Source organism: Fulvia fulva, chromosome 4 (genome assembly GCF_020509005.1).
Source record: "Fulvia fulva chromosome 4, complete sequence".
NCBI lineage: Eukaryota > Fungi > Ascomycota > Dothideomycetes > Mycosphaerellales > Mycosphaerellaceae > Fulvia > Fulvia fulva.
In genome coordinates this window covers 3,708,177-3,728,553 of record NC_063015.1, presented here as the reverse complement: position 1 = coordinate 3,728,553, position 20,377 = coordinate 3,708,177, and the positions used below count along the sequence as shown (strand labels likewise).

Below are 20,377 nucleotides of genomic sequence, written 5' to 3'. Positions count from 1 at the left end.
GATACATCGCGTACGATGCAAATGCAGACCAAAGCGGCAGTAAACAAAGTCAAAAGAAACCCTTTATTCCGAGGCTCAGGTACATTGCCAAGGTACACTATCAATAACGCTAATCATCAATCTGAATCCGTAAGGTGTGGTATGGTCGTAAGGTCTCAAGCATCCAGTACGCTTAATTCAGTTGTTGTTCTGGCTGTTCAGAATCCGGAGGATGGCCAAGAACAGGTTCAGGATGTCCAAGTAGAGCGAGATGGCCGCAGCGATCTCCTCCTCCACGTGGTAGTGCCTGATGATGAGCTGCGTGTCCACCAGAATGTATCCGCTGAAGATCAAGGCAGCCACAATTCCGTATCCCAGCTCGACCGTCTTCGTGTGTGGGAAGAACGCAGACATGAACCCGAAAAGGATCAAGACCCACAGTGCTCCGAACAGATACGGCATCCAGCTCGTGAAGTCATACTTGGTCTGGCAAGCAAACAGACTCAAGAACACGAAGATTCCCGCCGTAAAGACCAGCGCCTGCAGCACGATCCTCGACTCGTAGAAACTTGTTATGACCGCAATCGAGTATGCCTCCAGCGCCGTGAACACTCCCAGGAAAATCAAGTTCATTGGGAAGCTCTTTCTCTTCCAGAATGTGAGGAGCATGAAGCCGATGGCCCCAAAGAGCGACACCCACATCATCCACTGATTCGACTGGATCCAGCCGCGGAAGGAGTCGGAGAAGAAGGAGATGGAGGATATGACGGTCGTGAGGAGGATTTGCGCGGTGAGGATGGCGTAGACCTTGCGGATGAATTGCATGCGGATTGGGAGGGTGGCTTCTGCGACGGAGCCGCCGAACTGGAGGAGTGTTAGTGCTGCTTGGGGGACTGACGGGGAGGCTTCATTCTGCTTACCTTGAAATCATCGGGCACATTGTCGTCGTCGCTTCTGGGCTCGTTAAGGAGTGGTTCGGCCTGGTAGCTGGGTGGCGCCTGGGAGTATTGCGGTTCGTCCAGGCTGTCGCGCTGCGGCGCCGGGGTGTACTTGGTGTTCGCTGCCATGGTGGTGATGTCTGTGATGGGGATGGGCAGCGCACAGGTCGTACAAGATGTACGTCCGGCTCACGCTGGTAAAGGATGTCTGGTGATGCTCAGGTCGAAGTGTCGAGAAGCGATGATGGAGACGGTGGCTTTGTCGCCATGTGACGCGGGGAAAGCACGTGGCATGAAGCGACACCTGCGTTTGGTGGCACTTTCTTCACGATTGATGGACTTTCTTCCGTTACATCCATTAGATGCACATGACGTCTTCAACAGCTTGCTCCGGAGCAAAAGGACCATGGACCTCGAGCCCCTCCACAGCAACACTGACCAAATGCTTGTCCAATCTGCCCCGAGTGTCCTTTTGCATGATGACCTTCGAACGATAACGAGTGCTGTAGATGAGTTCACCCTCAAGAGACCACGACCTACCAAGATACACGCAGGCATATCCTCGCTGTCGGGATCATCGATGACTATGTGGTCAAAGGCAAGAAGAGGACGTGATAGTGCTGAAGCACTTGGCCACCTCTCGACTCACAGGGCTTCCAACATGTTGCGCCACAGTGACCGATGGCATAGCACATCGAGATTGTTCTCACTTTCAGCCGTGTCGAACTGATCCTGGTCAGACGTGTGGCTAATGTCCACTGGTTACAGCGGTGTACCTCGGTGGACGGCATCCGGCACATACAGAAAGGCTGGGCGCATGACTTACTGGTGAAGGATTGATGTCAATCCCTTACCCAGTATCAGCAGCTACTAACAAAAGAAATGCCTATCATCGTACCTTCCACGAGGGGCATCAATCATCCGATGCCAAGCATCGTATGCGGCGCAGCGAAGCTCTACAAGCTTTAGCAGAAGCTACTGTGCATCCGCAGCAAGTTCCTAGCGCAGGATTCTGGCCAGGTGACAGCGCGATGCTACGCCGCACGCTGGATAGAATGGACTCGTGAAAACAGGAACTACATCCTTTCGACGCAGTTGACACGGTCGACTCTGGTCCGTTTCACCCTACAGAACTACTCCTCCAGCACGAAAACATGTCCGGCCTCAAGGCGAGAGCTCTCGAGCTGCTATCTGCAGCCAAATCAGGCGATCCTATCCAGAGCCTAAAGCGAAGCGTAGATGCGCAAACACTATGGCCTGAATCTCTTGACAGAGAAGCCGATAATGCTGCTTCGATCCTGCGATCATTCTTCGTCGACGGCTTCATTGTGCCGTACAGGACCGCCTCGTCCTGTCCACAGGAAGTCAGTAACCTGCTTCACGCCTATGTGAGTCTGCTAATTTGTGCAGATTATCAAGAAAAGCCAGGGCCTGGCTGTGTTCCATGTCCTGCGAGATGACCTGCGGTCTCCAGCCGCAAGTGGTAGTGGCGTGATTCTAGCTCGTTCTCCGGATGGCAAGTGGTCTGACACGGCTGGTATTCTGGTCGACTTTGACCTGCCAAAGACCTCCGAGCTAGAAGTGATCGATGTCGTGCTTGTCTTCAGAGACAAGCAGAGCCTCGAAGCGATCTCCAGGGACGACTGCGTTCTCGGCAAGACCCTGCGATTCTCCCCGGGCCCATTACCGAAGAGTGATGCTGGCGCTGAAGGGTACTCCACGGACAGCTTTCTGGCTCCAGTCTGGATATACGCCAAGAGCAAGGGTCACTCTATCGATCTCAAACTCGATGGTCTCAAGATCTATCAAGCCCAGGACGAGAATGATCGATATTATGGCGTGCATGGCATCTCTGCGAAAGAGATTCTGTCAGGCCAGGCGAAAGGTCCTTCTGGGGGTGCCTCCACTCTGCGCACTACCATCACAGCTCTCGACACGCAGAGTGGAGACTATAGCGGACTGCCAGCATCTGGCAGTTGTCCAGGTGACAAGCGTGTGCGGAAGGGCAACAGTACCAATGTTACATCGTAAGGCTGCGATCCGGGTGGTTAGGGCAAGACATCGATGTTTGAGTTCCACAAAAGAGCTGGAAGGCTTGGGTTTGTGTTGCTGCTAGCTGACTGTGCTCCGTCCTTCATTTCAGCGTTGCAAGATTGTCTGCATTTGTCGCGCTGCAGACGTTTGTCCAGAAATTCTTGCGGACATCCAAATCAATACCTTGTTGGTACTTCGCAATGTGCTTGCCCACAACGAGCACGACACGATACTTCTAACAAATACAGTTGTGTTGGACACCAATACCTGCAGCATTTGTTGCTGGACGAACTGCATAAAGCCCCCCCCACATGGATCGGGCCATTGTGAACCGCGGAAGTTCTTCATGGGGACGGCGAAGCGAAAGGACGCCACCTCCACCGTCTCAACCGTTTTTGGCTGCTAAGCGGCCACAAGCTTCGCACGGCTTTGGGGATGCCGTCGAGTCGTTTGTTGATCATGCTTGGTGATCTCTCACGCCACTTTACGATCGCGCGTTGGACGACGTCAAGACATCTAACGGCCAGATTGAAGCAATTTCTTAACGTCCATCCCCTGTACCTTCACACGGCACGTTGCGAGAGCAGGTCAACCAATACGGTAACCCTGAGGTGATTCTGTTGAGACTGGCTGCATCCTACAGAATCGACGTGGTGGCGACAGAAATATCTTGCAGTAGTGCTCGGTGCAATGCACTTGCTGAGTGACCGCTCGGTTACGAACCAAAAGCCATCAAACCCAAAGCGCCAGACCAGTTCTCAAACAGTCGATCGATCAACCTTCTCCAGACGGCTCCTCGGACGGCAAGACTTCTGGTTGGCCAGCAGATCACAATAGACCACCGTCTCTGCAGGCGGCCAGTGTGGAAGACAGCTGTGTACGAGGCACAGGGGTCTTAAAGTCGCACGAGTCTACCTCTGCTGAGCTTCTCTCTGTTCTATCCACTATCGCTTTACTACAACCTCACGACTAATTCCACCTCACCACCACACAACACCACATTCGTTCATCAAGATGAAGGTCGCCGCCGCAGTTGTCGCTTTCGCTGGTCTCGCCGCCGCTCAGGCTGGTGTTTCCCAGATCAGTACGTTCGTAGTCGTGTGATGCTTCAGAGCTTTCTTCTAACATCATATAGACGACGGCCAGATCCAGGCTGCCACCAGCACATCCGCCGCCGCAGTCACTCAGATCGGTGACGGTCAGATCCAGGCCGCTACCTCCGCCGCCGCAGTCACTCAGATCGGTGACGGTCAGATCCAGGCCCCAACCGGAAAGCCAGTCACTCAGATCGGTGACGGTCAGATCCAGGCCCCAACCGGAAAGCCAGTCACTCAGATCGGTGACGGTCAGATCCAGGCCCCAACCGGAAAGCCAGTCACTCAGATCGGCGACGGTCAGATCCAGGCCCCAACTGGCTCCCCAGTGACCCAGATTGGTGATGGCCAGATCCAGGCACCAACTGGCTCTCCAGTGACCCAGATCGGTGACGGTCAGATCCAGGCCCCAACCGGAAAGCCAGTCACTCAGATCGGTGACGGCCAGATTCAGGCACCAACCAATGGCACCTCCAAGCCAATGCCATCTGTCGAGCCATACATGGGCGCTGGTACTCAGGTCGCCGCCACTGGCTTCCTCGCTGTCCTCGGTGCCATGGCTGCTTTCGTCTTGTAAGCAGGTCAACGGGACTGCAAGGGAAGGAGCATGGTCATGATAAGCATGGAAGGGACAAAAACCGCATGAACTTCGATGTAGATATGTTGGCAATAATGCCGAAGGGCATTGCCATATAATATTAATGCCATCTCGATGCATGGACGATTGTCACGACAGTTCCACCTCGTCGCCGCTCAAGTCTGGCCATTATCCTATCCTATTGTCCTACATGCCTGACGCTGATGTGTATACCAAGCTTTAGCACCCTCAAGGAAGGTCTTTTGAACGCGAGAAATCACGAACTCTGGACATGGATGATCATGAACATCCTTATTGGCTTGAAACATGACCACGCTAGCTAATGGCTGCAAGGTCCGGACCTGCGTCTATCACGCGGGTCTACAGGGTGTAAGACTGACAACAACACTCCGGATACAGAGCCTCCTTCCACGCCGGCCAGCAGTTCACCGTCGAAGCATAGGCTTCGAGAACGACTTCGAGATGCACGATGGGGATCAATCTTATCACTCGAACGTCCCCAAGTCGATCGTTACACAAACTCTACAGTCTTCATGGATGTCATCTCAAGTGTCATCCCAAGCACATCACATGGCGGTCATCGCTCGCCTGGTCTTTTGCGAACGACAGCTTATGGACAAAGACATTCTCTGACGACACGCTCAAAGTGATACGCTCAGTGCAATGACACTAAAGGTAATACAAGCTCAGCATCACCACGTTTTCTTCTACTTCGGTCTTGCTCTATACCATTGACCACAGCACTCACCAACACAAGCACACGACTGCCAACATGCCGACCCCAGAGACCGAAGCGCACCAAACAGGCAAAGCCGCACCAAAAGGTTTCTTTTCCCGCATGCCCTCCAAACAAACCCAAGGCATAGCCCTCATCGCAGTCGGCGGCGCCCTAATCCTCACCTCAATCTACCCATACCCCGTCAAGAGCCGCACAGGGTAAGTCGAGCGCCCACGAGGCAACGAGGACTCCCCTCCCCTTCTCATCCCACCACTAACACTCGTCCCCCTCGGCAGCAACACCTTCGAAACCACCTCAACCACCAACGTCCAAAACCGCTTCATCGAAGCCGGCGCCAAAGACGACCACCAAGGCGCCGTAGCCACATCTCGAACATCGCAAGACGACGTGAGCACAGCGCGGGAAGGGGAGAATAGAGCGGATGCGATGGCGAGAATACATTTGAAGGAGAGGCAGATGAGTGTGGGGCATGAGGAGAGTCATCCGAATGTGTGGAAAAAGGACGATTCGGGCAAGGGAGGGATCAAAGATCCGACAAGACCTCCCACGGCGACGCAGCAGAGTTGGGGGGAGACGAAGACGGAGTAGAAGGCTGGTAGAGGCGGATTCGGTACGGGACCGAGAGCAGGGATGGCCCTTTGGCCATACTGTGAACATATGGCCAGTTATCAAGCCACCTATAGCCACACCTCTAGTAGGGGTGATTCTTGCCTCGATGCCTAACAGCGACTTGATCTCGTACAGCGTCTTCGAGCAGCCGAGTTACAATTTAGATCCCGGCGGACTGTTCCTCCTGGCAAAAACCAGGTATGGAGCCAAGAAGCCAACATCGATCTGGCGGCAGCCAAAAGCGCGTTTTACTCGGCTGCACGAAGACGCTGCACTCTCGAGAGGCACGATCGATGCGTCGACGTCACCAGCTTGTGGCTACACATGTGGCCACTGCGACACAATGAATCCACGGGGGGCCATGCATTTCTAATTCGCCGAACACTGTGTCCCAGACCATGGCGCCATTGACTGTCAGGAAGAGGCGGTAGTAAGGCCTATGTGATTGAGTCAGTAGCAAGGCTCGCAAGTTCTGCTACTTGGAAGCTTGTTAGCAGTAAAGATGGTCCCCGAGACTGTAGGAAAACTGATCATCAACTCATTCTTCATTCAAAAGTATGTAGCGCGTACCAGCGAGTAGGTGCAGCCGTGAAGCTATCCCAACATACTTACACCCTCCATCTATGCATAGCCGCAGCGGCGTTACAGCACGCTTGTCAAGGCCATTCCTCCCGTTGCGCTACCTGGAATAATCATAACGCCGTGGATGCAGAACGATTGAAAGTGATGGCCTCCAAAAGCATGAGGCCCAGATGATTAGGCAATCCATCGGCACCGCCATGCGTTGGTGGGCGAGGCGAGGATTGGACGTGCCTTCGTGAGGTTGAGCACGAGACGTGGTCTTTTGGGCGCCGGTGGTGCCGCTTCTTCTGACACAAGCTGGATGCGACGCTTTTCACGGGATATATATTCTGTGAGTTGGCAGGGTCCATTGACTAGGACCTACTCATCGTCGATGAACTCCACCATGACTGTTCCTTGCTTGAGGTTTGCGTCGGCGATTGTTGCGTCCAGCGATTCGATGAGGTTCTTCCCCATTGCGATGAGCTGGAAGTCTTCGCCTTCGTGACCTTCAAACGGCGAGACCTTGAGCCACTCGTATAGACGGCGCACAGGGTCTGTCACGTTGAAACGTCGCACGATACGGCCGCCAGGGTGCCGGAACTGGATCCTCGTGGTCGTTACTGGGTCGCTGGCGGGTTCTTCGTGTGCGTTCGTAGAGGAGATGCGTGAGAAAGGCGTGTCCTTCTTCTCTGGGTTGACAGCTGCACTTGGCTCAACGTCCATAGCGTCTTCTGTCCCAGCTGGTGCCTTGCCCTTTCCACTGAACTCAACACTCTTAGTCAGAGCGTCGGGGTCGTCCTCCTTCGGTGCCGCGCTGGGTCCATTCGCCATGCTGGCCTGCATAGCCATCTCAAGCATCTCTTCCTCGCTCATGGCGGCCACATCCTTCTTGCTCTCCTTTCTCTGCTTCTGCACCGGGTTCTTCTTCTCCATCTTCAAGCTGTATCGGTCGAGGAATTCGTGGAGATCCATCAGGAAGTCGGATGGCTTGGGACTGGGGCTACCACTCCAAGTCTTGACCTGCTCACCTGTGCGTGGATCGATAATTGCGATATGCGGGTATGCATCGTCAGAGTCTCGCATGTTAGCGAAGTAGTACTGCACGTACTCTTGTCCACGCGGGTCATCCTTGTTGTACTGCAGGAATAGAAAGTGCTCCTTGATCGTCTCGCGGATTCTGTCGTCTTTCCAGAGATCGCGGTTGAGCACCTGGCAGTCGAAAATTGACGGATCTTGCACATTGACCATTATCCACTTCTCGTTCTCCTTGCCTTCATCTCTCGCGTCGGAGAAGGAGAAGCCGGCGATCAGATCGAAGGGGGGTCTGAACAGCTCTGCGAGGTGGTTTGCTTTGCTTGATGCACTGGAGGCACCATTAGTCGCCCGGTGAAGAGTTTGTCGGTGAGCTTCTGCATCGCCGGGGTCGTCACCGTTCCAGATTGCTGCCGACGAGCGCTGATTGAAGATGCCCGCTTGCCCACCACCACGTGCAATGTTCTGACGATTCTGACGATTGAACATCTGCTGCGCTATCGCAGCATTCATCTCACCAGGATCGCTTCTGAAGTCGTAGCTTCCAGGGCCGACGAGTGTCTCTGTTGTGCGTGCCATCGGTGCTCTGACCTCATCCTCATCGAGTCCGGCACCGCCTGCACCTCCGCTGCCACCGCCACCGTACATCTCTTGCTGTAGGCGTCTAGCCATGGCCTCGTCATCCTCCACTGATGGTCCGCCTCGCTGTGCAGGTCTACTGCCCGTCTCTTGCACGTCATCGGCATCCAAATCCAGATCATCGTCGCTATCGATAGTGATGGGTGGCTCGCGATTCGAAGCTGAAGGCGCGGAAGGTGCTGGGGCGGCAGATGCGTTGCCAAGGTCGGGGTTCTCAAAGAAGAGACCAGCAGCAGCCTCTACGTTGCCGTCTGCGAGTTGCAGATATCGCTGTGCTTGCTCTGTCGATGCGCCTGTGAATGCGACGAAGGTGGTGATCTGTTCGTCCATCTTGGGCAGTGGTGAGCTCGTTGGCTCGAGTTGGGTTGGTCGCTTGCCGTCCTATCGCCGCGCTCTATGCCGCTGTGACCGTTTGAATGCTATGTTGGCGGTGGTAAGATCCAGAGGTGGCGTTTGCCTGTTGAAGTCTGCTTTCCGTTGGTGCTTCGGGGAGCTTCAACCGTGATGAAAGCTGTCGGAGATTGGTCGGCGTGGGGTGATGACCAGCGTTTTTGCCACCGATTGTTACTGGGGCGGTAGTCAAAGGTACAAGTAATAAGGGTTTGCTGGGTGGTGGAGAGTGTGATGTGTTGTTGTGTGAAAAGAAGCAAGAGTTGTCAAGCAAAAGTCACGATTCAGTTGTCTCTCGCACATGCCGCTTCCGTCATCGCGATTGCCTGACCAGGGTCATCCGGCAATTGCAAGCCCCACCACGAGATCCGTGCTGACCTTGCACATATTCATTCACTGCACTTTTTCCATACACAAGTCTAGATGAACAGTATGCGTACACTCATCACATCAAACTCGTCCTCCCTCCAATCTCCGTCCCACCCTGTCCATCGTGCATATCTCCGTTCCTCCCCACCACGAACTCCCTATATATTCTACGCAACCGTCCCCTCTCCTGCGCACTTATAGAACTCCTCGTCTCCTGCAGACTCTTCTGCAAATGCTTCCAACTAATGATCGGCTCAGCACTTTCCGCCTGCCCGCCAGAGCCCGGCCTATTCCCATTCACCTGAGCGGACACAGGCCTTCCCCGTGCGGCGTGACGTTCAGCTTTAGCCTTGCGTCGTGCGAGCTGGAGAGCAGAAAGCTTCGCTGCGATCTCAGCTCGGGTCGCTGCGTTCTGGGCTGCGGCTTGAGCGGTGGCTTCCGCTGCAGATTTGTCTTTGCCGACCTCGCCAACGCGGAAGTAAGTGAAGTCGTGGGCTTTGCTGCCGCTGCTACCGCGTCCTCTGCCGTCCTTTTGCTTTTTGCAGAGTTCTTGCCCTGCTGAGTCTGCTGAAGGTCCAAGGACGTCATGAATGGCTTCGAGATGGGCGTTGTACATTACTGCTTGGAGGTCTGCTCCGGAGTATCCGTCGGTCCTGCGGGCTACCTCGAGAGCAGATTGTGGTCCGGTGTTGGAGTCATTCATCAAGCTTGACTCGAGGTGGAGCTTCTTGCTGATGGCTTGGAGGATGTCGAGGCGGTCTTCTTCATTGGGCATGTCGCAGATCAAGGACTTGTCCAGACGTCCTGGTCGAAGCAGGGCAGGATCGATGAGGTCTGGCCGTGATGTGGCAGCGAGGACGTACACGCCACTCAGGCCCTCGGCACCATCCATCATGGTCAAGAGCATGTTGACGACACGATCTGTGACACCGGTACTGTCATGGCCACGTTTCGGCGCGATCGAGTCGAACTCGTCGAAGAACAGCACACACGGCTTCGCAGCTTCAGCACGCTCGAAGAGATCGCGAACAGACTTTTCAGAAGCACCAATGTACTTGTTCAAGATCTCAGGCCCTTTGACCGATATGAAGTTGAGCCCACACTCCCCTGCTACGGCAGACGCAAGAAGAGTCTTGCCGCATCCGGGATACCCATACAACAGCAACCCGGATCGCAGCCGCAGTGGACACTTTGCGAAGAGAGGCGCGTATGTAGTCGGATACTGTAATGTCTCCAGAAGAGTCTGGCGAGTCTCCTTCAGCCCACCAATAGCTGCAAAAGTAGTGGTTGACGACTGCAGCGTTACACCTCGAAGCGATGCAGGAGTGAAGCCCTTGAGCGCGGCTGTAAAGTCGTCTGCAGCCAAGGTAATGTCGTCAGACTCGTTGTCGCTCGATACAGCACGAATCAAGGCCTCGCTGCGTGCTCGTGAAACTAGCAGTGCCAGGTCACCAGGCATATATCCATCAGTCTGGCCGGCAATCTCTAGAAGGTCAAGATTGGAGTCGATGTCGACGCCCTCATGATCAGCACCTCCAGCAGAATTGGGTCTTGTGTGATCGCCGTCGGAGCCGTCCATCCACTCATTTGCAGCACTGCCGTTTCTCAGCACACCTCCAGCTTCGGTGTTGTTGCCAGGCTTCTTCTGAGCTTGCTTGACCAGCAGCTCCAATACCCTGCGTCGTCCATCTTTGCTGGGCGCCTTGAGGGCAATAATGTCTCTCACAACGTGACCACCAATCACAATGTTGTTGACGGACTCCTTACTTTGTGCCGTAGCGAGCATGACTACGCCATGTTCACGCCCACACCACTCTCGTACAATAGGCCCTAGTAGCTCACTGACTTGCCTGCTCTTGCCATTTGATCCTTGCTCCAGCTCAGTCTCTGTAGGGCAGAGCTTGTCAAGATCGTCCAGGATCACGAGTGACCGGCCACCAAACCGTGCGCCCCAAGAGGCAGAAGCAAAGACCCGTTGTAGTGTGTCCTTTATGGTCTTGACCCGTGTTTCATCCGTCGCCAATGTTCGGCAGGGAAAGTAGATGATGTTGTAGAGATACTCGCTTCGAAGCTGGTGAGCGAGCAAGTGCGTGAGAGATGTCTTTCCAGATCCAAGACCACCCGTCAGTAGCACCGACGAAGCATGAAGCAGACTTTTCCGTGTCTGTTCAATTGTGATATCAATGCCGACCATCTCGGGTATACTCTCTGGTAGCCTTTCTCCAGGCGGCCACTGAGGCGTGTTCGGCCTCACCGTCTGCTCCTGCACGGAGATCTCGAGCTTTCTCTCGCCTCCTATAAACCAGTTTGTCCTAGCCTTGGCCGGATCTCCTGGCGGCGCAGGATCAAAGTCGACTATACCCCCCGGCCAGCTGTCTTGCGCTGGAAGGAGCATGCCATCAGTCAGCGGACCTTCCAGGAGACCCTTACCAAAGATATTTTCGAAGAGCTGTACAGCATCTTCTCCATCGCCTTTCGACTTGCCTCCGAATCTGATGCCAGTCGATTTCTTGTCTGCTTGTGAAGGGGAATATGGTGTGACCTTCAACCGTTTCACGATAGCTTCTTTGCTGGCTTGCGAGGACGGGTCCTTCATGGCCGAAGCTGTTCTCGGTAGTGGTGCAGGCGCAGGGTCGATACGAACAATGCCTCCAACAATACCTTCCGCGCCCAGTGCACCGCATAGCATAGAAGAGAGTGCCACATGTCTGCTGTCTGGCGCATCGTCCCAGGTGCACAGCTTTGCGACCACCTCCGATGCTGGCAGTTGGTCTGGTGAAGGCTGGCTTTGTGGATCAACAGGCTCTTGCAGACCTGCTGGCTTGACCACTGTAACGGCGACCCACGTCACGCCTCGCAAGGTCTTCGAAAGCAAGTGTTCGCGATCAAGCCAGACCCGTAAGCCTTCGTCTTTGAGATCATCTCCACCGTCTTCAAACCACTCGTTCTGCAGTGCCCGCGTGACACCCCGCAGGAACAAGGGAGGTCTCGCCTTCTCACTCTCATGTGTGCTTCTATGCCGCACGTGACTTTTAGTGCTCCTGCCACCTGCACTTCTTGCACCAGCACTGGCTGTGCTTCGGTTGTCCCGTGAACTGCTCTGCCTTGCTCGTTCCCTCGTCTTCGGTGCCACAATAACCTCCGCGTCTGGCGCTATCTTCACGAAAGACTGTGTGTTGGCTACTGCTGGTGTGAGGGAGGTGACTGTTATGTTGGCGGTCGAGGTAGGAGTCAGATGGAGCGTAAGCGGGTGGCTTTGGCCGGCGACTGGGTTTGGAAGGGCGCGAACTTGGGACAGAAAGTTCATCTCTAGGAAGGACGAGTGAAGCTCGATTACTGCAGAGCGTTGTTAGCATGTTGGGCGAGCTGTTTCTGGTAGCAATGGGCTGGCTTACTCTCCCAATCCGTTGCAGTGAGAGGCTCAATGTTCACGGTATGTGCTTGGGGCGGGTCTACATGAAGCGAAACATTTGCCTACACTACCACATCAGCCTACAACGATCGTGGTGCTTGGATATGCACACATATGGTATGGACCAACCTTCACGCCCTCGCTCAAGCCCAGCCGCCTGGCGAACGTAGCATCGATCTCTATTGTTGGTACATCCTGCTCTTGTCTGCCTCCGCTCCGCACAGCATCTCTTCCTACCAAGGGCGCGACCTTGGACTGCGATTGCATGCCCGTCCATCCCAGGTACGCGCTCTGAGTCGTTGCCGCGGGCTTCCCCCTCTGCTGCTCTTGGCTCGATGGCGCAGATTGTCGCCATTGTACTTCGACCACCACATTCTGCGCGACGATGTTGGAGTTCAGGAGGAGCGACACCAGTGAAGCCGGCAAGTTGAGCAGACAGCTCTTCAGGCCGGGCAGTAGGACAACATCCACTGTGGTCGACCTTCCGATGCTGCCACTCGATGCCATGTCCAGGAACGATATGTGGTCTTCAGCTCCGCTACACGCCCTACACCTCAACTTCCCAACTCCTCGAAAATGTTTGCATACAGGTCGGACGTGAGTAACCATGTGCTTCCATGAAACTCAATTGCGCGCATGGGCCGACGAAGATCCACAGGGGAGCTGGAAGCCGAGGTGCATGTTGCCGATGTCTCGGGCAGTCCTCACAACACCCGTCCTTTGTCTCCCTTCCTTGGACATACCAGTATTGCAGTCAGATCTGTCTCCGATGCCTTGCACGTGAGGCTGTCGCACGAGATGCTCTTCGCGTAGCAGAGAAGCTCGCTTTCGCATGAGGCAACGTTCTGCCTTCCTGCTGTGCAACCTCCTGGATCCTCGAGGCACCGAGTAACAGCCCTGGTGGTTGTGTTGTCAGGCACAAACGCATAGGTGCAAGTGGCCGCCAACGGGGCCTCCAGAGCAGTGTAAGCTGAGGACCTCATGCTCATAAGTATCAACTCCGCTGTCAAGACTTTCCACTTCCTCACTAGGTTCTACGACAGAATTTCCTTTTCCGCCAAACTCATTATCATTGACACCCGTTTATGCAGAAGCAACCCATCTAGCCTGGTTTGCCGACATACTTTCCAATCTTTGCGGGAGAATCTAACACAGTCTTAGGTTTTGTCCTCAAGCATTGTATGACCCATCCACAGTCCGCACAACAATAGCACAGGAAACGGTCCACATTGCTAGACGCCATGTGCTCCTTGCGAGAGAATCTAACACAATCTTACGCCTCATTGTTAAGCAATCCATGATCGTGTGTAGTCCGGATAACAACAGCACTGAAACAAATCCACATTGCTAGCCGCCATGTGCTGAACGCTGTCATGCGTAAGTTGAAGCGATACTCTCGTGAGCCTCCTCCAACAATGTGATGTTCTCCAACCTCAAAAGACTGACACATCTTACAGTAGCGAGAGACCTCAGTCTTCCTTTCTTGTGGTCAGGAGTTGGCGTTGCTATACCGCTGCACTCTCAAAGATTGAGAGCGCAGATGTGACGCTGTCAAGGGCGTATGGTGGTGTGAACCAGATTTTAGGTGAAGCTTTGGTGAATGTGTCGACCGTAGTCGGTGGCTTCAGCGGGCTGAGATCCTTGGTCTCGGCAAATACAGTTGGTGTTTTGTATAGCAAAGAAGTGCTAACTGTGGTGTGCTCGACTTTAGCTAGGTCTAAAGAGGAAAGTGACGCGGGAAAAAGTGTCTTTCAGATATACCTCCTTGTTCACTAGTAGTGTGAGGCTAAGATCATGGCTAGTAATAGACAGAATCATCTACGTACTTGATCTTGCTATCGTCGTCGCGATCAATGTCACTGATCCAGCATAAGTAGCTCTAGCGTAAAGGCGGCAGGTGTAGCATGTAATTGTGATTGTCGCTAAGGCGCGAAGTGAGAGCAAAGACGTTCACGTTCACGTTTATACCTGCCTGTCTGCCTACAATCTCACTCTCACTTATACTCACACTCACACTCATAATCACACTCACACTTATACGGCATCAAAATCATTAGGCTTTCTGCTATCTATCCCTCTAACACACATCTACCTCCTGTACCCGTGCTACCGACGTATCATTATAACATACTTCATTCAGCATATAACATACTACCTAAGCCGGCCCGCGTAGCGGCAACAGCAAGCAAGAACAAAAGTCGTAATGCTACTAGCCACGATTATACGGAAGATGATCTCGATCGTATTAAGGCCTAGGGAACTAGACCGCGTAGTACTCCTATAAAGGTATGTCTTCATCTTGCTCTATCTCCTTCTCAGACTATTGGGCCTTGAAAGGAGTGTTGCTCAGCTTACATAATCGGTCCTTCGTGCCTCAGGTACCAATTATTAGCGCAACACCCTGATTCAAGCCCAAGGGTCTGAAGCCAAAGCACGCAGAATGCGCGGATTGCTGTTCACCACGGTTGCAAACCACACAACACTTGAAATACATAACTATGACACTTGGAGCTTCTTGTATGCATACTTGCGACCACTTTTTGTGTTGTGTATATAGCAATAAGTGTTGTGGCTGTTGAGAAACAATCCCAATCGCAAGCCATCTACCATCAAGCCCACTCGGATTGCTGCAGGTCGCGTTTGCAGCAAACATCAACACTTCAAATCCATTCATCCAACACCTGGAGCTCTTTCAGCACGTGAACACGAGTGAATGCTTGGTAGGTCGCGTGTTCATAAAGCCGCATCTTCCCTTCCATTCTGACCAGCCAGACAAACCCCAAACCCACCACCAACACCGGTCACACCAGATCACCACTCTGACACCTCGAGCTTCCTCTTACCACCTATCCAACCACATCCTTTGCTTGCGACACCACCGCAAACGTCCAAACCACATCACAACACCTCCGCCGGGCTACCGACATGGCCGATCCACAGAACCCCGACTCCGAGATGGCTGATGTCGAGGAGCTCGACTTGCCAACAGGACCATTGCCGCCAGATCTCCCAACAGACAGGGGAGGATTCGAAGGCTTCTCGGATGCTCTGCAAGGTGCCTTGCCACGTGGATGCAGTGCTGTTTGCTCGCTGTCGCCGGCGTTTGTGGTGGATGAAGTGGATTTCCCGGTTGAGGGCGAGAACAAGGTAGAATCTGCGAATGTGGTCACACGGACACTTGGAGGTGCTAGCGCGTGCTTTTCTGAGGGGGCTCGTGCACTTCAATCTGCGCGCATGTGTCGTGGTTGGTGAATGAGAAAGTGGTGTCGGGCAACAGTCTATAGCAAACACGGGAACAGAAATATGACCTTCTACCTTCCAGCATATGCAGGCTGCACCTTTCCGCGCATGTACATGAAATTCTTACAAAACCTTGTTCGTATTGATATCTGGAGCCGTTTTTTTCAGATTGTGCATATCTGGCGTGGTTGTGCTGCGATTCAAAATGCGACTCTTGGTGAGATTGCTGGTGAACAGGATTTTGCCCGATTTGGCTACTTTGTCCTCAGGCGCTACGCCAGACCCTACCCCGCCCACATTATACCAGATTAGGAAAGGGGTGGGTCTGAACCCGCGTGCGCCTAAGGAGGGGTAGATCTTGCTATAGCTACTCCGAGCCTGCTCGATTCAAATATCTTATATAAATGTATTAGAAGAATAGGCTAGGCCGAAAGGGGGCCTCTAGTAAGGATAGCGGTTCGGCGACCTAAGGACCTCTTGTCGCGATCCGAGCGTGCATATAGGCAACATCCCATCATCAAAACTTGAGGCCACGTACGCTAAGAATCAGGTGACTAATTAGTCACCTACTGTCATGGTCTCCCCACAGAGTATACAGAAGGTGGGGACAGAAGAGCCTCAGAGTGCTCAGAAGTCGTCAAGAAGTGACAGTCCAGCTTGGTGTGTGAGCGCCAAGAATCACATGCCCCGCAACATTCACTACGGGACCCAGCCCTCTAAATTCACCCCTCTACCAAACCTTGACAGATTCACTTCGGCTCGTAACTGTGTGACTCACGGCACTCCCGCGAGTACCCGCGACTACGCTGGACCCTAGAAGAAGCACGTAGAAGACTCGGAACGTAGGGTAGGTTAGAATAAGGTTTTGAGTAAAGCTACTAAGCGCGGCTTCGTACGGGTTAGCCCTATTGATACGGGGACACGTACTCGCGAGGGTCGCGTATAAATATCTGGCCTTCCCTAGGCCTCTCTTGCTTTCTTCGTCTTTCGTTTTGTATAGCAATTATACTATACCCTTTATATCTACACTTCGTACCTACATTCTCGCTTTCACCCTTACATCTTATAGGCCAGGCTCTCGCCCTAACATCACGAAAGACTAACAAACCGTCAACCACTCGAGTCGTCCTTATAGGTGACTACGCTACCGATAGAGGTGTTAACCTCGACAACTAGGACACTCTATTCTACTTTAGCGAGTAGACTAACATCCCCTTCTCGAACGCCGCTACCTTCGGTGCCTAGGCAAACGCTAACCCCGACACCGCCTACGCTCTTATTAACCGCACCGTCTCCTCTTTCCGCGAGACCGCCTAGTAGGTCGAGCAAGCGAATAACTAAGTAATATACCTTTAAGGTATTATAAACACCTTCTAGAACCTCGCCCCGTACGCCGACGATAACCGCCGCTAGTACTTCTCTAAGAAGGTTAACGACCTAGACGAGTTCGACGGTAATAAGAGCAAGTTTAAGGCATTTAAGACATAGCTTACTATTAAGCTATTAGCTAATACCGACTACTTTCCGTAAGAGAAGGACAAAGTCACGTACGTCTTCTCCCTCCTTCGGGGAGACGCCGCGGCTTAGGTATAACACTATATCGACAACGCTACGTAGACTATCGGCTACCCGGACGTCCTTACCTTAATATAGGACCTCCGTGCTACCTTTAGTAATCTAGACCGTAGAGCTACCGCCTAAAACGCTATCTATAACCTCCTCTAGAAGAACAAGAGCTTCGCCGAGTACCTCGCGGCCTTTAACCGCGACATCGGGTTTACCGGCTATAACGAAGAGACTAAGAAGAGTACTCTCCGCCGTAGTTTATTAGTAGAGCTTCTTCGAGCCCTCGAGGATAAGGACGTCGGTACTATAAGCTTCCGTAAGCTCGTCGAGACCTACTAGCGCCTCGACTCTAATATAAAACATACCGCCTCTCTCCTCGCTTCCCGTTCTTAAGGTCGTTAGCCTCGTAGTCCCGGAAGCCACTTCGCTACTCTACTAGGCGCCGCCGCTCCTACGGCTCTCCCTCCCGTCTCTATAGGTGACGCTATAGATCTTAGCGCTAGTACCGCCGTCCCTCGAGTCTAGGGCCTCGTTAACGGTAAGCTCACTCCCGAAGAGAAGCTTCGCCGTCGCTAGGCCGGACTCTATACCTACTACGGCGGTCTAGGCTATATCGTAGCTAACTATCCGTAGCTCGCTACCCGTAACGCCCGTAACCCGGTTCGCGGCGCTATCGGCGCTATCGAGCCTACTCCTACTACTCCCGCTAAGTAGGAAAAAGCCTAGGTCTTCCTTATCGACGCGAGGAAGACTAAGAATAACGTTTACCGAAAGTAAAGAGAGGAAGGAAGTTAAGGATTAATACAGTATAGCTAGACCTATACGACGAGACGGGCAAGGACCACGCTTATAAACCGTTCGTTACGAATATAAATATCGGCTTAAAGAAACTCTCTTCTTCCAATCTTACTCTTATAGACACTAGCGTACTAGGCGAGTCTTTTATAGACTATAAACTCGCGACCTCTCTTAACCTCGAACCCTAGGAACTAAAGTACCCTCGTACCCTTAAACTCTTTAACGGTACGGAGACTACTACTAGTAAGATTACTTATGTTATACATACGTTAATCACCCTCGGAGGCAAGCGTATATCGATTACTAGCTTCCTTACGTCCCTACCGTATCAAAAGTTTATCCTCGGCCTCCCCTAGTTTAGACGATACCGACCTATTATCGACTAGACTTCCCTTGCTATTAGCTTCCCTCTAGAAGTTCCTCCGGCACCTCCGCCTTCTCCGCCGCCTTAGCGCGGTCCTAAGTATACTAAGATCTTCTAGGTGAACGCCGCTACCTTTACTACTACTACTAAGTATCCTAAAGCTTAAGTCTTCGCCGCCTCTCTCCGCGATATCGACATCGCCCTCGAGAAGCTCGACAAGAAGCGTATACCTACCGACCCTACTACGAAGGTCCCTCCTTAGGCATACTACATCCTCTACGTATTCGATACTAAAGCCGTAGACGAGCTACCTCCTTATCGCCCTTACGACTATAAGATTAAGCTAGAAGAAGGTGTAGAGACACCGTTCGGACCGCTATATTCTATGTCCCGAGAAGAGCTTATCGTCCTTAAGAGATACCTCGAAGAGAGCCTAAAGAAGGGGTTTATTCGAGCGAGCCGTTCTAGCGCTAGTAGTCCCGTTATGTTCGTTAAGAAGCCCGGCGGTGGTCTACGCTTCTACGTAGACTACCGAGGCTTGAACGCTATTATAAAGAAGAACCGCTACCTAATACCGTTGATTTAGGAGACGCTCGAGCGCCTCTCTAAAGCCAAGTACTTTACTAAGCTCGATGTTATCGCTACATTTAATAAGTTACGAATAGTAGAAGGATACGAGTATCTTATAGCCTTCCGTACTCGCTACGGGCTGTTCGAGTCGCTCGTTATACCCTTCGGCGTTTATAACGGGCCTAGTACCTTCTAGAACTTTATTAACGACATCCTTTAGGAGTTCCTCGATCAGTTCTATACTGCCTATATCGACGACATCCTAGTCTATAGCGAGACTAAGGAGGAGCACCGCGAGCACGTCTATAAGGTCCTTTAGAAGCTCGTAGACGCCGGCTTATAGCTCGATATCGACAAGTACGAGTTTAAGAAGACCGAAGTCAAGTTCCTTAGTTTAATTATTACCGTAGACGGCATTAAGATAGACTAAGAGAAGATTGACGCTATCGTCGAATAGGATACTCCTACGAACGTCAAAGAGGTCTAGGGTTTCCTAGGCTTTACTAACTTCTACCGCCGCTTTATCTACGTATTTTCGGGCGTAGTACGCCCTTTAACGAAGCTTACGCGTAAGGGTAAGAAGTTCGCCTAGACCGACGAATGCTAGGAGGCTTTTGACTTGCTTAAAGCGAAGTTTGTTAAGAACCCGCTTCTATAGCACTTCGATTTCGAACTAGAGACCCGTATAGAGACCGACGTATCCGACGGCGTAGTAGGCGGTATCCTACTATAACGCCGCTCGCCTAAATCCCTCTAGTTACCTATCGCCTTCCTCTCTAAGAAGATGACCGCTACGGAGTATAACTACGAGATCTACGACAAGGAGCTTCTCGCTATCGTTAAAGCTTTCGAAGAGTAGCGCCCCGAGCTCGAAGGCTCTACTATGCCCGTCCAAGTAAGCTCCGACTATAAGAACCTCGTCTAATTGATAAAGAGTAAGCTACTTAATCGTCGCTAGGCCCGCTAGAGCGAGTTCCTCTCCCGGTTCAACTTTATAATCTCGTATACGCCCGGTAAGGCCAACTCGATAGCCGACGCCCTTACCCGCCGCTATAGTGACTCTCTAGTTAATCGAAGAGGGGGCCGGCAAGTCGTAGAGTAATAAGTCATTAAAGAGTATAACCTCTCTTCCGAGCTTCGAGAGTACCTATCGAACGGCTAGCCTACGCTCGCCGCTTCCTTTACTACTCTCGTACTCGCTCCTACCTACCTTAACGAGAGTGACGATAAATCCGAGCCTAAAGAATACGCCTCGGACGCTAAGGACTTGAACGACGATAAAGAGGGCTTAGTAACGACCGACGGCTTATCCGAATTAGACTTTAAGGAGTTTGATAATAAGGAGCAGCCCGAAGGCATTATAGCACGAGTACGAACAGCGTACGATGCCGACATAGACGCCTAAGAGTTAGTTTAGGCCCTTAAATCTAGCGCGAGGACAT

General features: G+C 52.6%; 7 protein-coding genes across 7 annotated transcripts; 4 read left to right on the top strand and 3 right to left on the bottom strand.

Annotated features, from left to right (window-relative positions):
- Positions 1 to 177: 177 nt before the first annotated feature.
- On the bottom strand, positions 178 to 1,046 carry CLAFUR5_04762 (Bax inhibitor 1; the record flags this gene model as incomplete). The annotated part of the gene is made up of 2 exons (XM_047903910.1): positions 178 to 843; positions 900 to 1,046. 2 exons carry the CDS (start codon positions 1,044 to 1,046, stop codon positions 178 to 180), a joined length of 813 nt encoding a protein of 270 aa, XP_047760484.1.
- A 1,025-nt stretch (positions 1,047 to 2,071) lies between these two features.
- Positions 2,072 to 2,948, top strand: CLAFUR5_04761 (SH3 domain-containing YSC84-like protein 1; the record flags this gene model as incomplete). Its single annotated transcript, XM_047903909.1, has 2 exons — positions 2,072 to 2,281; positions 2,328 to 2,948. 2 exons carry the CDS (start codon positions 2,072 to 2,074, stop codon positions 2,946 to 2,948), a joined length of 831 nt encoding a protein of 276 aa, XP_047760485.1.
- A 1,017-nt stretch (positions 2,949 to 3,965) lies between these two features.
- CLAFUR5_04760 (Cell wall mannoprotein PIR1) lies at positions 3,966 to 4,622 on the top strand (the record flags this gene model as incomplete). The annotated part of the gene is made up of 2 exons (XM_047903908.1): positions 3,966 to 4,035; positions 4,087 to 4,622. The coding sequence occupies 2 exons, from the start codon at positions 3,966 to 3,968 to the stop codon at positions 4,620 to 4,622; spliced, it is 606 nt and encodes a 201-aa protein (XP_047760486.1).
- A 684-nt stretch (positions 4,623 to 5,306) lies between these two features.
- Positions 5,307 to 5,970, top strand: CLAFUR5_04759 (uncharacterized protein; the record flags this gene model as incomplete). The annotated part of the gene is made up of 3 exons (XM_047903907.1): positions 5,307 to 5,318; positions 5,401 to 5,579; positions 5,658 to 5,970. 3 exons carry the CDS (start codon positions 5,307 to 5,309, stop codon positions 5,968 to 5,970), a joined length of 504 nt encoding a protein of 167 aa, XP_047761206.1.
- A 963-nt stretch (positions 5,971 to 6,933) lies between these two features.
- Positions 6,934 to 8,556, bottom strand: CLAFUR5_04758 (UBX domain-containing protein 5; the record flags this gene model as incomplete). The annotated part of the gene is made up of 1 exon (XM_047903906.1): positions 6,934 to 8,556. The coding sequence occupies one exon, from the start codon at positions 8,554 to 8,556 to the stop codon at positions 6,934 to 6,936; it is 1,623 nt and encodes a 540-aa protein (XP_047761205.1).
- A 505-nt stretch (positions 8,557 to 9,061) lies between these two features.
- Positions 9,062 to 13,006, bottom strand: CLAFUR5_04757 (Peroxisome biosynthesis protein PAS1; the record flags this gene model as incomplete). The annotated part of the gene is made up of 3 exons (XM_047903905.1): positions 9,062 to 12,321; positions 12,381 to 12,459; positions 12,527 to 13,006. 3 exons carry the CDS (start codon positions 13,004 to 13,006, stop codon positions 9,062 to 9,064), a joined length of 3,819 nt encoding a protein of 1,272 aa, XP_047761198.1.
- A 2,316-nt stretch (positions 13,007 to 15,322) lies between these two features.
- On the top strand, positions 15,323 to 15,649 carry CLAFUR5_04756 (uncharacterized protein; the record flags this gene model as incomplete). Its single annotated transcript, XM_047903904.1, has 1 exon — positions 15,323 to 15,649. The coding sequence occupies one exon, from the start codon at positions 15,323 to 15,325 to the stop codon at positions 15,647 to 15,649; it is 327 nt and encodes a 108-aa protein (XP_047761197.1).
- Positions 15,650 to 20,377: the final 4,728 nt, after the last annotated feature.